Source organism: Synchytrium microbalum (assembly GCF_006535985.1).
Source record: "Synchytrium microbalum strain JEL517 chromosome Unknown SmJEL517_scf0014, whole genome shotgun sequence".
NCBI lineage: Eukaryota > Fungi > Chytridiomycota > Chytridiomycetes > Synchytriales > Synchytriaceae > Synchytrium > Synchytrium microbalum.
Genome location: NW_022158363.1, coordinates 464,694 through 485,132, shown reverse-complemented (window position 1 = coordinate 485,132; position 20,439 = coordinate 464,694). Strand labels below are relative to the sequence as shown.

The following is a 20,439-nucleotide window of genomic DNA, read 5'->3' as shown; positions in this document are numbered from 1 at the left end:
GTACAGTTTAGTTTCGGACATACTCAAGCCTGTTGGAAAGAACGCCCATCGTGTTTGGAATTGCTGTCTTCTTCTCTCATGCCGCCCATGTTGGAAGAAGGGAAGCTGGCTGAAGCGGCGAGACTCATGACGAAGATTGAGAATCCATTAATTTCTCACCGTTGACTAAACTGCTGTTCTCGAGAGAGGCTGACAAGCATAAGGATGCTGCCATTGATTTTAATAGGTACGTGATATAACGTCGAGGTTCGAAAACCAATGCGCGTTGTTCTATATATTTGATTACTCGAATTTCACTGGCTGATTTCTTGTCGTCTCTTATCAATTAGTGAAGCAAACATCTGCGTATTGAAGTTGGAACTGGCTGTCAAGAAAGTACATGACTTGTTGCAAGTCACGTTTGAAAGGCATGGAGCTCTTGAATTGATGCCTCCACTTCTCATGCCCAAGACAGATCTTTATGATCAAAATAAGCAAGTGGTGTCGCTGATGGATCCTGATGGGAATATTGTGCGAGGAGAGAAGTTTGCATCCGAGGGCCCTTAACGTGAGCTCACAACACGCTTTCATTTCCTTTTAGGGCCATATCAAACACTAGGGCGCAGTTACAAAAAAACAAAGAATACAGCGAAATCCATTTGGCTGGATTCTACTGTTGACCAATCTACTCATTTGTTAGTTTTTTTGGGTTCAATATAGACACACATTCACATGCACGAAATGAGGAGAAGAATATGTGAATGATTTAGCAAGATGTCGTTGTTGGGAAATCCAGTTGGTGAAGGTATAGAGCTCTTTTTGGGAGCTTTAGGGCTACATATGTGGTTTGGGTGGTTAATTGGTTTATCAATTTACTCCTAGTGAGTAATTGTATTGTTGGAATTTCTTGAAGGAAGGGAAACGGAAATGGGAATTGCCTATCAAGAAAGTACATTGCTAGATTTCGAATGGAACAGGAAAAGGTTGGCTAGTACTGGTTAGTCTCGTATATCGAAGGTATCGCTGTTTCAGTTTTTGGTCAAGTCTAATCTCGCAATTTTACTGTAGAAATACCTCTCTCTGACATGCACCATCACAGCATGGGAAGAGTATTACTATGACCGGAATGCCGGAAAAGGCTACAGCTATATCCAGTTAATTGCATTCTCTACTGTTGATCAGACTTCTCATTTGTACAGAGTCGAATAAGTGTTATTGCTATGATACATACACCTACGTACAAAAAAAAAGATGAGTTTGGTCTGATTCAGGATCGTTGAAGCCATCATTCGGTAACGCATCGGGGTCATTGACATCATGGGTATCAAAATATATAGTTGAGAATCACAAAACTACAAACAATCTACAAGAACTCAATACAATTTACGTCTCCTCCACCACCACACGTCTAGACGACCTCCTCATCCTCTGATTTCCCTTCCCAGCAATCGGCTGTGGACTACCATTCAAATTAAACGCAGCACTAATAGCAACACCATTCGCATCCTTCGTAGTCGTTATCGGAGGCTCAACCCCAGACACCAAAGCTCCACAATCTAACCCATCAGCACCCCACGTCCCCTCAAACCTCTGACACAGAAACAAGTTCAGATCCGTAGCTGCATTTACATCCGGCGTCGGATAATTACTCGTTACGCCACTGAACGAGTAGATTGCATGGGCTCCGACAGTCCATAGGTTGAGGCAGTATTGTTGCGTGGATGCTTGCGCTATGGTTGTGACTAGTGGCTGGAAGACTCCAGCTCGGTAGAGGTTTATCTTGGTGAGGTTTGTTGCGCCGTCTATGAGGACCATTGGATCTCCTGCTGGGATTGTTGCTATTGGGGCTTGTTGGTAGAGGGCAGCTTGGATTTCGTTGAGTGCTGCTCCTGCCCGTGGAGGGCCATTCATGTTTGATAAGTCCATTGCCTGACCGTGCAGGAGAGTGAGATTGGTGTACGAAGATCACGAAGCAAAGAAGAACAAAATATCTACACATAGCACCCAAACTGCTCAACGTCACCTCATACCTTCCATGGTGAACATCCCAGCGCGGTGTCCAAAGAATTAGACACCAATTTATTATCACTCGCATTCACAGTGATATTCACATTCCCTGTCTGGTTGAGATTCTGCACATTCTCAACGTTATTCTGAGCAAACTGAATCGCTCCATTCGACATGGGAACAGCTAGATACGTCGTCACAACGTTGTCACTTTGATCCATGTCTACAACGACAAAGGATCTCACGGTATAACAGGACACGTTCGTGATTGGTGATGTTGCGAGCGGTGGTACTATGAGCATGTTGCTTGTAAGGGCACTACAATGGTGGGATAGAAAGAAGAGTGAATGTTTATAAAGTGTTTGAGGAGATGTAGTTGTGTTTACGTTGATACAGCAGCCCAAAATGCCGTTGGATTACAGAATGCGACCTAGTTGGTAACAAAGTAAGTACTTGGCTCGCAGTGGTAACGAGCACAATCTGTTATACCTGTCCAAATACTGAAGCACCAAGACCATTTACACAGTTCCCTATCCAAAATAGTGTGAGCAAGAAACCATCAATTCAACAGACTCATGTGCTATTACCTTGCACAAGACTATTCGTTCCGGCTGCAGACGCCAGCGTGGTACTTCCTCCATTTCCTCCAAACCACAGCCCAACAACATCGTCTGGCGAAAGAACTGGCACCACAGGAGGTACAGCCGGTGTTGGGTTATCGTCATTAACCACCAATGGCGAGTATAGTCGGATATTTCCAGTCTTGGGATTGATGATCGCAGCTTCCACGAATACAGCTCTGTCGTGAATGGTGGTTGAGCTTGAAAATCAGTTCCACTTGGTATTGTTACAGCAAACTACGCAATACCACTTACTCGAGTGGATTTGTTTGATCACATAGAGCCTTCTTTTGGATGTAAGGAGTAGCTAGTCCTTGAGCAGTGAGTGGGTTTGCTGGAACGGCTATGCGATGTTTGGTGTTGAAAAATGTTTAATGTTGGTCAATTGTGAGGCGAAATATGGGTAAAGCAACGCGAAGAAAATCTGAATAGCTCATTGATAATATAGACAAGCGAAAATCACGACAAAGCTCCGGAACATTGTCCATTCTAACAAGCTTCCACCAGTCTTGCGACAACGAAAAACACTTAAATTTAGAATCTTACTTAGGACGCATTGGCAAGACACCGTGGAGATCCAAAGCATCCAGATCACTGCTGAGGGCTGAATAGAGTGCATCGCAGGTATAGCTTGAATAGAGTCTCGCTATTATGCAATGTTTACTTTTCCAATGTTAAAAGCTGACATCTCCATCATCTTGCTCACTGTAGAAGATCGTTTAGGAGATATGATAATACGAAATCATGGACTTACATGATGGATCTTGCATCCAGAGTGCTGTACAGCTTCCACTTGACGTCCTATATCTCGTATTCGACATACATCCACCTCATCACGGACAACTACACAGGCAGGAGGACACTATAGGAACAAGCGCCAGGCATCCAGCTCACTACAGGTATGTATACGAATCGTAACAGAGAGCTCTGACCCAGCTACATTGTAACAATCGTGGGATTCCCAACAAACATGCCACACAGCTAACCAAATGTTTCTCCTTGATCCATGCCACTCTGCAAATGGCAAGACGCTAGATTATGGAGCAGGACCGACCCGTTCACTAAACGTCGCCATCCTCTGCATGCCATGTGTTAGCAAGATATGGACATAAGTGTCGTTTGCTGCTCATTTGCCAAGTTAAGTCAGCTCTTGTCGATTGTTGTTATGGAAGGTTGGGAAGAGATGTATGGTAGTCTCTTCTCCTCAATACACGCACGCTCTTGCTCGGGTCGATGCCAAAACACTGGAACCATGACTCTGCGGGGAACCAGCATAAGAATACTCTTCTTCGTTTGAATACCTGAGAACACAAACCGAGAGCATCCCATTGCACCAGAACCATGAGTATGCGTGGAACCGGCATAAGAATACTCGTCTTCGCCATGGGGTGTGGGAATAGTCAAAGAGGGGTGTGAAGGGACAGGCTCCAAAAGCAATTATAGAAGCTAACCCAGGTTTTTTCTTTAATAGGGACTCGCGTCGAATTTGTGGCAGTCTGTTTGTGCCCAACATGATTCAAGTCAAGTGTTAATCTAGTCTGTATTTGACGACAGTAGTATGTCCACAGTACGCTGCAATCATAGTGGTGTCTGGCGGTTCTGATTGGCAAGGCTGACATCGCCTCCCTGTTTGAAAAGTGAGGAAGGAAAAGAACAGATGAAAGGGAAAAAGGTTGCAACTTTTCCACTAGCCATTTCACCATTCCCAAGTGACCATTTCATCCTGCAGACCATACACGAGTATGTCCTTCTGCTTCGGGAGTGTTAAGATCATCTTTGGCTTCACGAGTGAATAAAAATTTGGTTACTTCCAAGTGTCCTTGATAAGTTGTTGCAAATAAGGGCGTTCGACCGTCGTTAGTGGCCACTTTGACATCACCTCCCTCAGCAAAGTGATGTCAACAAACCCGACAATGATGGAAGAACAGCGCTATGGCAAGCTGCATTGGTGGACATCTTGATGTCGTGAAGTATCTATTTGAGCATGTAAGAATCTCCTTCTGATGTCCGTTTCTCTTCTGGATGTCTGGTTTAAATCTCTTTCTTTCAATCTCGAACTGTTCGAGAATGAAGAATAGAGATTGTAATGAACAGAGATTCTAACGAACAAACGCGAGAGGGAGATATACCTTCTCAGCAATCCATTTCAATCCCTTTATTCTCATTGTATACTGCAGTCCAGAGCAGTGTCTCGCCCTCCCGATTGGCAAGTACCCCCTCAGACGAGGAGATCGAAACCAGACGTTCCGAAGAAAAGCAGATAATGGAAAGAGATTCATTAATGGTCCAATAGATACACAACCATGCGGGATTGCGACATTGGCAGTTGCAGTCCAAACACGAGCATACCGATTCAGCCACCCAACGAGAAAACGGCAGCAGGGGAAGATTACAGCATGTTCAAAGATATTGACGCCTGCGTCTGTATGTCACATGATTGTCCATACGACATCTTTTGGCATCGTAACCAATGTTGCTCTATTATTCCGAGTACAACGACGACGCCATAACCAAGAGAGAGGATCATTCTAAATCGGGTAGATTTCTCAGCTGACGATAGGCTATAGTTTGGTTGATATTGTCAGATTTGGCTCACTCAGGTCGTCACAAGATAGATCACTGGCATACACGTTGAGAAGTATCAAGCAAGATAGTCTTGCCAGACCCCTGCAATTCTATATGCTTAGTCATCTGTTGTGCATCCAGATCATACATTGTACCTTTTGACCTCGTCAGTTGAGCAACGAACAACTATGAGCGACACTACAGTGCTCTGGATTCAGCTCTTGAGGCGAGAGGCTGAAAACGCTGACGAGTCATTGGCTGCACTTTATGAGTTGGGACCTGCAGCGCAAGTCGAAGTGAACGCCACTGTGACTAATATCGATAGTCTCCGCGAATATCTCATCAATTATGAAGACTTCAAGAAGTCATTGATTGGCATCCAAGGTTATCAATTATATGTATATATGGATGCAGAATGCAAAACGCCACTTCTGGCCGACACATCAATCACCCAAATCGAAACATCAGAGGACAATCCCTTGAGAGTCGTGAGGCCCGCTCCACCTGTAGATAGGATGTCTTTTACGATAGAAAGTCCAGGTAAGCAACTCCCCTCGTTTGGATATGTCAGTATTACTGTTGATTTGAACAATATTGTTTTACTCACAAAGCAAATCCAGATCCCAAATTACAGGCTATGCAACTTCTCCATTCAACACTCTGGAACAAAAGACAATCAATGCACGATAGTCTTCATGAAACTGTAGTATGCAATGTTCCAACCCTCGCAACCATGCAGCAAGTTGGGGAGTTTGACACCGCCACTCTACACTCTCTCCATTGAGCTTCACTGTGATTCGATTGAAAGATTTGATGGATATATATAGATCGCAAGGCCTGCTAGGTATATTCCCATTATTTATCCACAGGTCTGCGCCTAAACTACTTGTGAACAAGGAGTACTGCCTCCTGCACGAGTTTTTAAAGAGGATCTCTGCTGAGGGCACTGTCAAACTAGGAATGACGTCTCGTGCTATAGTAGGGAACCCTGGAATTGGTAATACACTTGTTTTTGCGTTGATGTTAAATTGTGCATTGACAAGTCCTACTGTGATGAAACAAGGAAAGTCCATCTTTTTGCTATATATCTTGATCGAACGATTACTGGATGGTCTACCGACAGCACTTCAAACTAGCCTATCTTGCTATCATTATTTTGATCATTCTGGCGTCATCATGAATGCATCTACTAGAAGCTGTCCGTCAGATATTGGGAATCCAACTTGGGGCTTGGTTGATTCAAATCAGGAGGTTGTCAATCCATGCGTTGGACTTATCGGCAATAGTCAATTATTGGTGGTTCAAGCGACTTCACCGAAAGTCGAGCGCTATAGCGAGTGGACGAAGCAAGCCAATGCATTGATCTATTACATGAATAATTGGACGTGGGAAGAAGCTGCATTTTATGGGTAAGTTGTTTAGTCATCATTTCAATTTGCTGATGATGATGACCATTATAAAGCTCTGAGGTACTCCACTTGGACATGAATCGAATATGGGAAGCTTGGAATGATTGGAATCCTTGTCCTCGATATTGCTTCAGCATTGCAAAATCCGAGGCACTTATGCAGTCATATCAAAGGAGTGTTGTCAAAGGTATCGGAGTTAATAGACAGGATCTAATTCCACTCGTGCGCTCTGGAAGGTCTCCCAATGCAGAAGAAACCTCAAAGCTAATACTGCTATCTGGTGTTGAAGCTCGAACTGCAGAGTACTGGAGTCTCGGCCGAATTGACTTCAAAGTAGAAATTATAGGAAAACAAGTCATCCGAATGATAAGTGACGAAATGGAAACCCGCTCCGATGTCGATCGTACGTCTTTCTATAATATACTAAGGAGTACGTCAGGTGAAGCAACTGTACGTGGTACGATGCTGGAAGCCAGAATGCACCATCTTATGTCCACGCAAGGGCCTCCACTCAATGCTACATGTCTGACCGACAGATCAGAGTTACTCGTTGCACCAACAGGTACGTCTATATTGCAGAGTCGTTTTGAAAAATTAATTTTAACGTTCATGACATTGGAATGCTAGAGAAAGTCGTCAGATTCATGAAGGCCGATTTGTCAGCAATGCTGAAGGACAAAGAGTCTGGGTACTTCTGGCCAATAGCATCAAATGCCAGTTTTGATGGATTTATATGGGACAGGAAGACGAGCATCATTATTCTATTGCAGGCTACGGTTTCAGCTGTCCATCCAATAAAGCAAAGCGGTCTCGAGGAACTATTGAAAGCGTTTCGAGACGCTGGCTTGAGAACACCTGAGTATCCATGGCCACTTGTATTTTGTACCCCAAACGATGCACCTGAAATTCAAACTACCCAGCAAGTCCAGGGAGTTTGGAATACAAGGGTTACTCAGTACACCTTGAAGATGTAAGTAAGCTGTCGAGCCGCACAAACCCTAACGCCGTCGACGTCTAACGAGTCTTTCGTAGATTGCAATCATATGATCACTTGGTGGAATCGTCAAATAGCAACCAACTATGGCTTCATTATGCAAATATTCTTTGAAAAACATTTGAGAAACATTGAAAAAAAATCATGTGAATTAGCTTGTACCGTTTAGCATTATGTAGTACCCCAGCTTTATGTATCATAAGAAGACACACATTATTAGAGGGTAGAAACTTTGTGTCGTCTTTGTTGTCGTTGTTTTCTTGTCCCAGTGTAGTGCTCGCGGTGTGTGAAAGCTCCAAACCTCTTACAATCTTTTCCTCCCTTCGAATCTGCATCGCAACTTCACTGAACATCAGACCGTTCTCCACAACACCACACCATGCAAGTAGTTTCCAAAAGCTATATATTTTTGTATGTGATCTCCTCCTGTCTAGAAAAAGTTACAAGCTTATAACCCTCTCGCATCCTTTTGTTATATAATACTCAACGAGCAGCACCGCCACCAGCAGCACCACCAGCCCCTACATCCACACTAGCATACTGAATAAGATAATCTCGTGCCTTCACATACATGGCTTTAGCCCATGTAGGAGTACTTGCATTCTGCTCAATCATCCCATCCAACCGAATCCTTAAGTCATTGAATGCTTGTTTCGTGGTCGGGCTGAAGATGTACCTGAATCTAAGAGAAACTTGCACATAAGATTTTTATCATGTATATGGAGGTAAAGATATATCTGTACCTTAAAAAGTTTGCATATAGGAAGGGGCTCAAGATGGAAGCTCTTCCGGTAAATACTGACAATACTAGCACGGGAAGCGTGACGTACACTTCTGCGTATGCTACCATGCGCAGAGCCGATGCTTGGTAGCGCTGTACGAATTGAAGGAGGGATTGTTGGAGGCGTCTAGAGAGTGAGACTTGAGCTGATGTTGGTGGAACGATGGCTGGGAGGACGTCTGTTCTTATGAATGTGATGGAGTGGAAGACTGAGAAGGTTGTATATGGGATCAGTGTAACTATGTGTTGCGGGAGAGGAGATTGTTAGGAAACATGGCTTCGTTTGCCAGAGCCTTTATTTGGTTTGCATACCCGAGATTGGAGAAGAGGTGAGCCAAATCAGAGCCAATAGTAGATACTGAGTGTTTTCATCCAGCAGGATTCGTTGCATATATGCTCGACTTATTTGAGGAATCTAGGAGAGAGTGATCGCATCAGTGACCACATCTCTTTCACATTGTCAGATTCTTTTTCGTCTGCTTCACTTACACCATGAGCCTTGTACAGAATGATTCCATAACTCAGCAATGTTCCCATATAAGCTCGAGAGTAGCTTCTGGCTCCTTCAGCTGATAATCGATACACGACCAGATATGACAATGCTTGCACCACTAATTTGAGTGTGAAGTTGCTTTGAGTCTTCCAGTTATACAGACCTGACAAGCAAGTGAGAGCTAACCAGTAGTCAGATGCCTAGTGAATGAATGAATGATAAGTGGAAGGTAGTTTGAGGTCGAGTTCGCGCATCCATGCAAGCAAGTCTCATCAGCGTTTGACTCTCTGGAATACCAGCACTTGCGAGAGTAGTATGGATCTTACCCGGCAAACCAGAGGAACTGAGCAGTAAGCACCAAGCTCTTCAACCTCATAACCAAGGGTTGGTTTGGAGCAGTTTGATTTGGTGCCTGTGATGGTGGCGGATTTGTTGAAGACATTGTTTTATATTGTTATAGCCTGGTGAGCCGTGTGTCTACGTAGCGTTGGAAGTGATTTCCTGGTATTCCTTGAGTGTTGGAAGTGTGTGTCTGTGCTCTATAAAAATTCGAATTGATTTGGGCAAGTCTTGGAGAGTTTCGGAAAGTGAGGGACTTTGAATATCACGGAGCGAGTAGCTTACATTGATCAGGCCACCCTATAGAATGTCCAAGAGAGTCCTGAGTATCCAGAGCCACGTTGTCTATGGATATGTTGGTAAGCAACAAGAAAGATTTGGAACGAGAAGTTTGCTGGTGTTGGAGTCGACGAGTTTGGTTTCATTTCTACGTGATTTTCGTGCATATTTCCTCTCGTCTTTCAACTTGTTTTGTATATTTGTACTATTAGGTAACAAGGCAGCTACATTCCCATTACAACTGCTTGGATTCGACGTCGATGCCGTCAACACGGTGCAATTCTGTAACCATACTGGTATGGATTCTTGCTTAATGTACATGCGACTCAATGATGATGAAGCTTTGGATGCTGATGAGCTTCTTTTCGACACAAAGGGTACCCAACTGTAGCTGGTGAACGTTTGGAAGGAGAGTCTCTAAGGAAGATCGCAGATGGACTAGCTGCAAATGGAATGCTGGAGACGTATTCTCATTTGCTGACTGGTATGTTGCTTTGAATAAGCTTTCGATGGCTCTGCTGAAGAACTAGCATCTGTCGTTTTGGTGCCTCTTACACAAACTAATGAACAGGATACATTGGACGTGAAACGGCACTACAAGCTGTCGCTGAACTAGCTCAAAACTTGAAGAAAAGGAATCCTGAACTGATATTTGGTATTTGGGCAAAGAAACGACTATTCTCATACGGGCCATACTAACACCACCACACTCTTAGTTCTGGATCCAGTAATGGGAGACGAAGGCAAACTGTATGTTCCCGAACCTCTCATCAACATATACAAAACAACACTCCTCCCACTCGCAGACATCCTAACCCCAAACGCATTCGAAGCCGAACTCCTCACCGGCACAAAGATAACATCCACCGAAACAGCCACCCAAGCTCTCACCTGGCTCCATACACACTCATCAGCACGATACATTATAATCACATCAGCAGCATTCGATAACGACGCGTCACATCTCCACCTTATCGCCTCATACAAGGATACCGATGGAGCATATAAACAGCTCGTAATATCATTCGCCAAACTGCATTTATCTAGTGGATCGTTTACAGGGACTGGAGACTTGTTTTCGGCAATGATGGTTGCGCATTTGCGTCCACATCCAGAGTTTGGTGATTTCGTGAGGGCGTGTGAGACTGCTGTTGCCATATTGCAGGGGATATTGAACGCTACGATAGGGAGGTTTGAGCAGGTGTTGAAGAGCGAGGAGGCTTTGAGTGGTAATGGTGAAATGAGCTCGGTGAGGTTGATTCAGGGTAGAGAGTTGGCGTTGATTTCGTCAAGAGGGGCTATTGAGCATCCTGATATTGTGTACCGTGCTCGTTTAATATAGAGAACATGGTTGGAAGAAACATGATTGACGTCGAACTTTCTCACATGCATTTCATCCATGTATGTCTTCTGTGTTCTGTTATGTACAATCTTCTGTGAATTACAAGAGATGCGACGTTACGATTGTGCTTTCAAACTATACCCTCTATGCATCAGCACAGCCATTCAGATATCAAGATTGGTATTGGCATGCTCATCTATTGAAAGGTGGGGTGTGGGAGCTGGATTCGACGTGTCAAATTGTCAAATGCGGGGCAGAGGTGCCAACCAGAAAGGCCGTTTGATGTCAATGTCCCACTTGCATGAATGTTGGATGACGGTGTAATCACGTGTAAGAAACATTGGTCGTTTACACCTCCAGGATATCTTGGCGTCAAGATACTTTAATCTTACTATTCAGAAGATACTCTGAGATCGTTAGATCGCTTGTAAAATCTAAAACAAAAAGAACTCGAACGCGATTCACAGTGCCGGTACGAGCGACAAAGAAGTCATTGCAGCTTCTTCATTGTACTTACCACCGACAAATTCATCAAGATTTTAGTAGCTTTGATGTTATAGAAAACGCCAATTCTCTGTTCATCGTTTGACTTTCGGACCGAATGCTTCAGGCTGACCCGAAGTACTTCATGATCAGAAATGAGGATGGGGAGAACTTAAGAAGCATGTTCGGAAGATACGATCTTTAGGAAGTTTTGCGACTTTCTCCATTCTGATAACGTTGCGTAACATAACCAAGTTTCGGCATTTTCATAACTTGCACACCTCCTATCCATGGTATGAGTTCTGTATTCTATTATGTACGATTCTCTGTAAACTACTTTTGCATGCACTTTTAACAATATTGCTTTCAAACTATGCCCCCCTCCATCCTTTAAAAATCCCTAATGTGTTCACGTATACCGATCTCACGGACTAGCAGCCATCGAACTAACAGCCGGTGGAGCACTCATCCTCCTAACACCATCCTTCCTCGATTCTCTAGCTGCTTCCGGTGTGGGAGGTGCATTCCCATCACTACTACCAGCACCACTGCCAGCACCCAAACTTCTTAATCGAAGAAACTCGTTATAGCTTAGGTGTCCTGCGTTGTGTAATTGATCCACCACTGGACCATTATTATGGTTGATTGTTCCTGGAGGACTATCAGGTGGTGATGTTGTTGAAGGTGCCATTGGAGGTAGGTCAGATGTCGGATGTGGTGATTCGGTTGTGGTGTTTTCTTTCGAGAGGTATGTTTTTACGTCCTGTGATTTCGGTTGTACGGCTAAGACTGCTGTGAGTGGTAGAGCTCCCATCAAGCCAGTTCTGTCGAGAAACAAAACATGTGAGATGAGAGATACCGGCGAAAAAAAACCCATCTCAACTAAAGAGGTCATGAGTAACTCACCGATGATTTCTGCCATATGCCCAACCATCCGAGAATGTATTGCTAATATCAATAAAAAGCGATTTGCACAATGAAACTTGGTAAAATGGCCCGAAAAATCAGCACTTACGAAATAGTAACAGGATCTCCAACCGCGAGCTCCATCTCATCCGGCAGACTTGGTTGATATCCTGCAACACACACAAAATAATCCGGCACAAAGCTTCCTGCAGCTTCTTCATACGTAGGTGGCAACATTCCTAAATCACCACCCACATTCCTCAACTGTGTAAAATCACCACCACTATTAAACACATTCGACATACTCGTAGCGTTACTGATACTCGATAAAAACGACGACATATGGTTTCCCGACGACGATGACGTTGTAGTTTGCTGCGGCATATTTGATGATTGCTGCAACGACGATGTAGGTGATGATGCCAGCAGGTTATTCACATGTGGTGTAGTGCTCAACGTGTTTTCATCCGAGTCGGCATGTACGCTCCCGTTTAAGACTGGCAGGACTCCTGGCGTATCATTTCCCCTAAAGAAACGAGCCGAGTCTGGTGTTCCTTGCATGTCTGGACTGCCAGTGTTGTCGTTGTTTGATATTGGGAAGACGGGTTCACGATGTTTTTTCTTGAGGAGGCGTTTCCTGTATGCGAACACGAGGGCTACGGCTGCTCCAACTAGTATGCCGGCTATAATCACTCCTGCTATCAGACCCTTGTTTACCGGGGTGGAGCCAGATATTAAATCACTGTTTGTTTGGTTTGTTGGGGTTGGGCTTGCAATTGATGTAGTGCTGGCGTTTACAGGAGAAGTTGTTGGTTTGGCAGGAGCTACCAGCGTCGATACGTTATTGACCCAATTGCCAGCACTGCTATAGAAATATACGTTCGTGTCTGTTGAAGCACCAGATACTGTAGCTCCTCCACCACCAAACACTACAGCCATTTGATTGACTGCCACCATACTCTGACCCCATCTTGCACTTGGTGAAGCAGCTGTTGGTGAGGCAGTAGCAGACTGACTCCACACATACGTACTGAGGTTCAACACCCACACATCGTTTAACGAAGCCGAGTTATCACCATTGACGGTAGTCTGCGTGCCACCAAACACGACCATACTGTTATTCAAAAGTGCACATGCTGGGAACCGTCGACCTGGTGGCATCGTGGATATTGGAGGACTGCTCCATGTCGACGTACTACTATCAAAAATCCACGTATCTGATAGTAAAGCACCATTAACATCATATCCAAAAGCGATTGCCATCCTAGTATCATCTAAAGCTATAGAACAGTGGCCATCGCGCGGATTCGGCAATGGACCATTCTGTGTTATGGTCTTGGTTGTCGAGGAACGTACATCCAAAGCAATCAAGTTTCCAATTTGAGTGCCTCCATTCTGCGATGTCCTACCACCAAATATATATAGCGTAGAGCTGTTTTGTAATAGTGTGGCGGTATGCAGAAACCTAGAACTAACGACCGGTGTCGCAGCTGTATACGACCATGTGACAGTTGCATCGTCATACGTGTATAATCCATGCGGAACTATCTGTGCTGTTGCGAGATTCAATCCACCATAACATATGATCTGGTTGGCAGTCGTAGAGTAAACACAGGCGTGTTCGTATATCGACGTTGGTCCGGTTCCTACAGTTGGGACATCGATTTGATCCAGAGTCGCATACCGTAGCTTTGAGAGAGTGTTTACTGCTCTGAATTGATCTATGAAAGAATAAAAGAAAGTTGAGCATCAGATTCACAAGAAACCCGAGCGATCTTGGCGAATGTTGCCACACTTACTATCAACACCCCCAATAAGAAACATGCCATCTTTACCAGCTACAGCAGCATGTTGCGCTCGGTTTGGAGTTATCGAGACAGATTCTGCGTATCGTAGGCCAAGTATCAACAACCAGAATGTTGTTGATGCCGATGTACCATACAACCGGGCCATTCAAGGGAGATGTGGAGCGGTAGATCTATGCGATAAACATGTTCTTAAAGGTTTAAACTACTTGAAACACTGACGCCTGTTCGTACTTTGTCCAAATGATAGAAACAAGGAAACTTGTAAGTGACAAAACCTGAATCAACAGTCCAAGTCAGCTTTCCTGATGCTATGAAGGTTAATACGATGCTTAAAACTACGATATGACAAGCTTGATCGTGCCAAGGAAGACCGTAAGGATGTCGTTGGAGGTCTTTTTTGCAAGCTCGTGAAAAGCGGACGAATGAGCACCCTAACAAACAAACGAGCGCACCAACGAGTGAACATCAGTTTTTAAAGTTGGCAAAAGGCGGCTATCGTACGAAACCTTTGATTTCGCGATTTCACGTTAAAATCGAAAAATGAACGTCTTCGCCCTGTGTTTCCCTCCAACAACTTTTGTAAACACCACTGTTAGAACATCTCACCAACTAACCCAACAACAATCTGTAAGAGAGAAATTTCATTCGTGGTATGCGACTATGTACACGTGCGAAAACAATTCAAAAGAAGGAGAGAAGAAGTCACACAGACATGGAAAACTGAAACCTCCATCTACAACGTACTATAAGACCAGAAATTATTTAGTTCAATACCACAGATCAAACATTCCTTCAAATTGTTAACTTACATGTTGCGAAATCCCGCTTCAAAGATTCCAAAGCAGTCTTAGAGTACTTGACTCCTTCCAATTTCTGCGTAGAGCTTCGTCCAGTGACTTGTCACCAACACGGCCCTTGCCATCAGCAAAGACCAGTCCATTCATATTGTACATATCCATTTGCACCAAGTCTTCGCCAGATAGTAGTGACGTGGCCTTATTACGGAGCTTGGAAGAAAACGTCTTGAGCGATGTGCCGATTTCGATTTTGAATGATATTATAATGGGCTCTCCTCCAGAGAAGGAGGAGCCTTCAACGTAGACCTTGACTTTTGCCTGTGAGAAGAAGGAAAGCTTGAATAAACTTGGGTGACAAGAGACAACGTCTCAAGGTATGTGGCTTACTTGATCTCCTTCCTCCTCCTTTGAGAAAGGGGCAGCTGAAGCCGATGCGGACTCAAACACAAAGAAGCCCGACTGAGAATGGGCTAGAGCTGGTACAGTTTTCCTTCGACTGGTGGTACTCCACGAAGAATCGAGAGCTAGCTTTATAGAGCTTGTTCGGGCTGGTAGCGAGCCTGCAGGTAGTGTCTTGGCTCTCCTGCCCGGGAGCGAGTTGCTACGTGCGAATGTTTGGCTGCTTATGTCGGGGGTGTTGGTTCGAGATGTAAGTGTTCGTTCCATGATACGAGAAGTTTGTGAGGGGTGAGACAGCGGCCGGTGGCTCACGACTGTAGAGAATCACTTATAAAATATGTCTGATCTAAACGACTGTACGTGTTTTAGAAAAGGTCGTCCAACGGGTGCTGCTCACTCAGTTCAAGATTGAAATATTTGGCGATTGCAGATAAAGAGACCAGACTGGAGACTGGCAACAAAGGGTGTAAACTTACAAGGCACTTAGCCCGTCGATATCCGTAAGATCACTCTTGTTTCAATTGTTTTCACTTCCGAGTTGTGCCAGAATGGTAACAGTTTCTGCTATAGCGACAACAGGACAAGGTATTAGACCGATGCAATCTAGCAGGCAAAGAAAAGGAGCATATTCTCGAGATGCCATAATACTAGATCCATTAAACGACAATGATGCTAAATTCAACGACAAGAAATCTCGTAAACGATGGTGGCAATCGCTAACATTGCAAATTACCATCGCAGTATTCCTGATCGCGTTATTCGGGCTATGGATGCTGGGAATATTAAATATGGACGTTGTAAATGGTATTGGAATACCTAAATGGAAGAAGGACGGTGTACGTGATGACACTGATTCGTATGATGAATGGGTCAAGAGGAGAAGAGGTATGCTATACTTGGTATATGGGTTTGATTGGATTTGATCTGTATTCTTGTGATTCGTTCTCATACGTATTCATTGTATTCACTTAGCATTACAATCTGATATACCTGTGGAAGCTACTCCATCACCAGATATCGTTGAACAAAGAGATCAATCAAGTCCAGCAATAGCCGTAGTAGTAGAAAAGCCATTAGTAGAAGAGCAGGAACCTCTGATAGAGGCTGTAATCGATGCTAGTCAGAACGACACTGTGGAACGATCACCCGATGACCTGGCAAACATATCGTCAGCAATCAGCAATAGCACACGGCATCGTAAACCGTCACATGCCAAAACCGTAAAAACCGGATACAACAAATTTCACGTCGACGAAACAGACGTGACATACGCTGTACGATGGAAGGTATTGCCTTCATCATCAGTATGGTGTCGAGGTAGCTCACGAGTCGATCGGATATGTCGATTCAGGAATGTATGCTACCATCCGAAACAAGAGTCATGGTTTATAGTAAAAACCGATAGAACTATAGAACAGAATGTGCCTGCTCAACGATACGTCGAAGGATTGATTGAGTTGACTACCATTGTCAACCATTCAGTGTTTTTCTGGACGTATGATGAAGCTAGTGCTGCTTCTCCGAATCTACGTAATGTCCGAGTACGATATGAGACGGATCCGCATTTCATGTTTGCAAGACTGCATCCGAAAAACATTATGCATCAATTGCATGATGATGTGTTGGGAATGTATTTCTTGCTTAAGGAATACGTAGGTGGTGGATCTGCACAGCGGGATATGCCATTTAGTCTTGACAGCCATCGTATCATGCTCCTAGACAATTATGGATTTACAGATACCTCTCGAGTGCTACAATACCTCGCCAACAAACCGCTCCGGTTTAAAGGATATCTCGATCACGAACCAGATGTAATCACATGCTTTAGAGATGCCACGATTGGAATAAGTAAAGTCGCTAACTGGTACCAGTATGGATTTACTGAACCACAAGGCAAAATAAGTAATAAGAATGTCAGTGGTCTCCATGTCCGTGAAGTCGCTGAATGGTATATAAAACGTATTGGACTTGCACTGCAATGGAATGAACCTGGTCCTGAAGCTGTGCCTGAAATGATGTATTCAAATCAGTCTCATAGTAAAAGTAATGCTGTGACTGCAGGATCACAGCCTCCGAATCTAGAAGTTGGTGGAGTGCCTGCTGATGCTCCTATACCGAATCCTAACGCACCTAATAGTAGCGATGTGGAACAGGATGCTGGACACTCCTCAAACACAACTGTAAATCTCTCAGCAAATAGTACTAATGACACTGACTCGCAACCAGACGTAATTATCATAGTATCAAGAACACTAAACCGTCTAATCCTAAACGAAAAAGAACTGGCCACCAGCCTATCACACGAATTCAAACTTGAAACTCACTTCTTGAGAATGGAGGAAATGACTTTTGAGGAACAAATCAAGCTGCTGAGACGAGCTCGGATAGTACTGGGAATGCATGGATCTGCATTGATTATGGCCATGTTTTGTAGGAGGGGGACTGTTGTCATTGAAATGTTTCCGTATGCTGTTCCTCCTGATGGGTATACGCCGTATCAGAGTATGTGTGGGCTGCCTGGTATGGATCTTGTGTATAGAGCTTGGGAGGTGAGTCTCGTGAAGCTCATAATTCCCTTTGGTGTTGCTGTTTTTTTGTCATAATGTTTGAGCGGACGATGCAAAAAACGCAAAAAATGGCTAATGGATTGAACCACCACTTCAGTATCTGACGCTTTTCATGCATTTGTGTAGAACAAGCACGAAGACGCTTCGGTCGCATACCCCAAACGACCACCACTATATGGTGGAATAGCACACCTCTCTCCCGACGAACAAGAAAAGATATCCTCAAACACCCGAGTCCCAACCCACATATGCTGCTCAGACCCATACTTTCTATACCGCATCTACCAAGACACTGTCGCAAACACCACCGAAATAATCCTTCAAGCACACGACGCTCTCCGCACATCTAAATCCCAGCCTGAATACCACCCAATACGACCTGAATTCTCCGAGCTGCTACCACCAGCTGTGAAAACCTTCAGATGCTTAAATCATACAAACCGTCCCGTTGGTGAATTATGGGCTGAGTGGGATTTGCCGTGGAATGGCGCGGTGGTTGAAAAGTGGAATATTCATGTGCAGAATAATAAGGGGGAGTATGTGTCGCAGGGTGCGAGTGTTGCTATACCGGGGTTTAGTAGTGGGGAGGAGGTCAAGTTCTGGGTTAGGCCTATTAGGGGGGAGTTTATGGGTGAGTATAGCAGGAAGGGGACTTGTGTTGTGTAAGAGAATTTGTGCGAGGGGCTACATAGTCAAGGACTAATAAGGAGGAGAAGGACACTACGAGAAAAGAGACTACAATTCTTATACCATTACCTAGTAATTTCGGATCACGACACGTGTATATAATATGATTGCATCTATAAATCTGAACTATAGGCATCTAGTTCTACAAAGCCCCGTCGTTATATACACGTGTTGACAACGTCTTGAAGTGATATCCACGAGAGGAGCTCGATTCACAGAGTTATTTTGGTCGCCTTCAAACACTGTGATAGTGTCGCCTTGCAGACAATCCAGTACTGACTATGGTAGTGGACAGCCTCTCCGTCTGAATTTGATATACACTAATTCGAAAACCGACGCCTCCCTTTTTCTTGTTGATAAAAGGACATGAGATTAGTTATATTTCACAGAATATTTTAAATCATTTGATATTTCAATATCGTGGCATGTATTCACCCGATACTGGCAGTTCTTGACATCCGACAGCGCCTGTGAACTACAAACTTATGAATACTTCATTATAACAATGTCAAACTTCCATTCTTGATCTATTATGTTTACAACGCCCATAAATGTACAGAATTGTCCTCAAAAGAGCAACTAGCTCCAACACTCTCATCACACTTCCAATCAACACCATACACGAACGATCCATGCTCCTTATACGCATCAGACGACACACCGACAGTCAAATCAGAGTTAATATCGACAAGAGTTACACCAGCATGCATACAAGCAGCCAGAAGCGTATACGAGTTCGTAGTGAGATTGAATTTCGGTTTGAGCTTCCAAACACCACCGCCCTCTAGCAAGATCTGGTCATATAAAGGTGAACTGGGTTTCCGTAGATCAAAGATACGTAAGTGCTCATCGTATGAGCCGGTGAATACTATGTGGGGGTGCGTTGATGGTGATGGATGGGGAAGGATGCAGGTTACGCCCATGTCATGGCTAGTTTGAGGAGATGAGTTAGAATTGCTCTGGACTGAAATTCAAAATGCCGTTGGAAGCCATCCCAATTCGATTGAGCCACCCACAAAGGAAAACACACCTCTTGTTCTTGAACGTCCTTTGACCAGACCTTAAATCCCATCCACAAAACATCTGATCATCACCACCCGAGTACACCATATTCTCTCCATCTCCAGATACACACCATGCTTCGTATTCATGAGCATATGTTTCCCAAAATGGATGTAAACCAGTACTATCCAAATTGAGTACCGATACACGACCATCAGAAATGGATGTATAGATGCGGCAGGTTATTGGTGTTGGTGGAATGTAGAGGGATAATATTAGGACATCCTCGGGTTCGTAATGTCCGGTATTCAACGTGATGGTCTACATCATATATTTGGTTATTAGTGGAGGTATTTTTGCTGCATCCTTCCATGTTGCCGAGCCTTTGTTTATCAATTCATGTACCTGTAGAGGATTAAAAGTGTAAAGTTCCGTAGCTCCTCGTGCGTTAGCTACCAGAAACTGTCGTGCGCTTGTTTCCGTTTTGATCCTACAGATATTGCGAGCATCAGACCACTTGTCGCACTAATTCGACCAGATTCGTCCAGCAGAAATACATTCCATTTGATATCCAGAGTCCCAGATGTAGTTAATTCAGCAGCCTTGGTTCTAACAACAAGATTGTAAGAAAAGCGTCTGATGTCGCCAACCATTCCAAATAATAAGTGCAATCAACGCAATATACGCTTACAGCGATCTAGCTTCCGAATCATATTTAAACATAGTCACCGCTCCTTCTCTCGGTCCATTCTCTGATGAGATCTGTTCTGACTTGTCTGAAACTTGATAACTTGCTACTGCCAAATAATCTCCATGTTCAGCATCAGGGCAGAATTCGACTGCATCCGTGTGCTTGTCTAGTCTTATTTTCACTAGTGGCTTCATGGCTTACTAGCTATTTGTGTTTGCGTCGGTGTGCTGAAGTGTTTCCAAACATCATAAGCAAGTCAGGAGTAATTTGGTAATTTGGACGCTTGAAGTC

General features: G+C 44.0%; 6 protein-coding genes across 6 annotated transcripts; 3 read left to right on the top strand and 3 right to left on the bottom strand.

Moving 5' to 3' along the window:
- Window positions 1-1,362: 1,362 nt before the first annotated feature.
- SmJEL517_g03035 (uncharacterized protein) lies at window positions 1,363-3,427 on the bottom strand (the record flags this gene model as incomplete). Its single annotated transcript, XM_031168963.1, has 7 exons — window positions 1,363-1,908; window positions 2,010-2,304; window positions 2,373-2,416; window positions 2,476-2,516; window positions 2,574-2,785; window positions 2,862-2,949; window positions 3,361-3,427. The coding sequence occupies 7 exons, from the start codon at window positions 3,425-3,427 to the stop codon at window positions 1,363-1,365; spliced, it is 1,293 nt and encodes a 430-aa protein (XP_031025064.1).
- A 1,932-nt stretch (window positions 3,428-5,359) lies between these two features.
- SmJEL517_g03034 (uncharacterized protein) lies at window positions 5,360-7,554 on the top strand (the record flags this gene model as incomplete). The annotated part of the gene is made up of 5 exons (XM_031168962.1): window positions 5,360-5,711; window positions 5,980-6,168; window positions 6,235-6,580; window positions 6,634-7,142; window positions 7,208-7,554. The coding sequence occupies 5 exons, from the start codon at window positions 5,360-5,362 to the stop codon at window positions 7,552-7,554; spliced, it is 1,743 nt and encodes a 580-aa protein (XP_031025065.1).
- A 503-nt stretch (window positions 7,555-8,057) lies between these two features.
- Window positions 8,058-9,290, bottom strand: SmJEL517_g03033 (uncharacterized protein; the record flags this gene model as incomplete). Its single annotated transcript, XM_031168961.1, has 6 exons — window positions 8,058-8,256; window positions 8,318-8,594; window positions 8,668-8,770; window positions 8,845-8,966; window positions 9,035-9,048; window positions 9,175-9,290. 6 exons carry the CDS (start codon window positions 9,288-9,290, stop codon window positions 8,058-8,060), a joined length of 831 nt encoding a protein of 276 aa, XP_031025066.1.
- A 204-nt stretch (window positions 9,291-9,494) lies between these two features.
- Window positions 9,495-10,808, top strand: SmJEL517_g03032 (pyridoxal kinase; the record flags this gene model as incomplete). Its single annotated transcript, XM_031168960.1, has 5 exons — window positions 9,495-9,546; window positions 9,679-9,762; window positions 9,843-9,950; window positions 10,038-10,121; window positions 10,183-10,808. 5 exons carry the CDS (start codon window positions 9,495-9,497, stop codon window positions 10,806-10,808), a joined length of 954 nt encoding a protein of 317 aa, XP_031025067.1.
- Window positions 10,809-15,749: 4,941 nt separating this feature from the next.
- On the top strand, window positions 15,750-18,434 carry SmJEL517_g03031 (uncharacterized protein; the record flags this gene model as incomplete). Its single annotated transcript, XM_031168959.1, has 3 exons — window positions 15,750-16,086; window positions 16,174-17,750; window positions 17,895-18,434. The coding sequence occupies 3 exons, from the start codon at window positions 15,750-15,752 to the stop codon at window positions 18,432-18,434; spliced, it is 2,454 nt and encodes an 817-aa protein (XP_031025068.1).
- A 557-nt stretch (window positions 18,435-18,991) lies between these two features.
- Window positions 18,992-20,342, bottom strand: SmJEL517_g03030 (uncharacterized protein; the record flags this gene model as incomplete). Its single annotated transcript, XM_031168958.1, has 4 exons — window positions 18,992-19,385; window positions 19,486-19,778; window positions 19,952-20,066; window positions 20,149-20,342. The coding sequence occupies 4 exons, from the start codon at window positions 20,340-20,342 to the stop codon at window positions 18,992-18,994; spliced, it is 996 nt and encodes a 331-aa protein (XP_031025069.1).
- Between the last annotated feature and the right edge of the window lie 97 nt (window positions 20,343-20,439).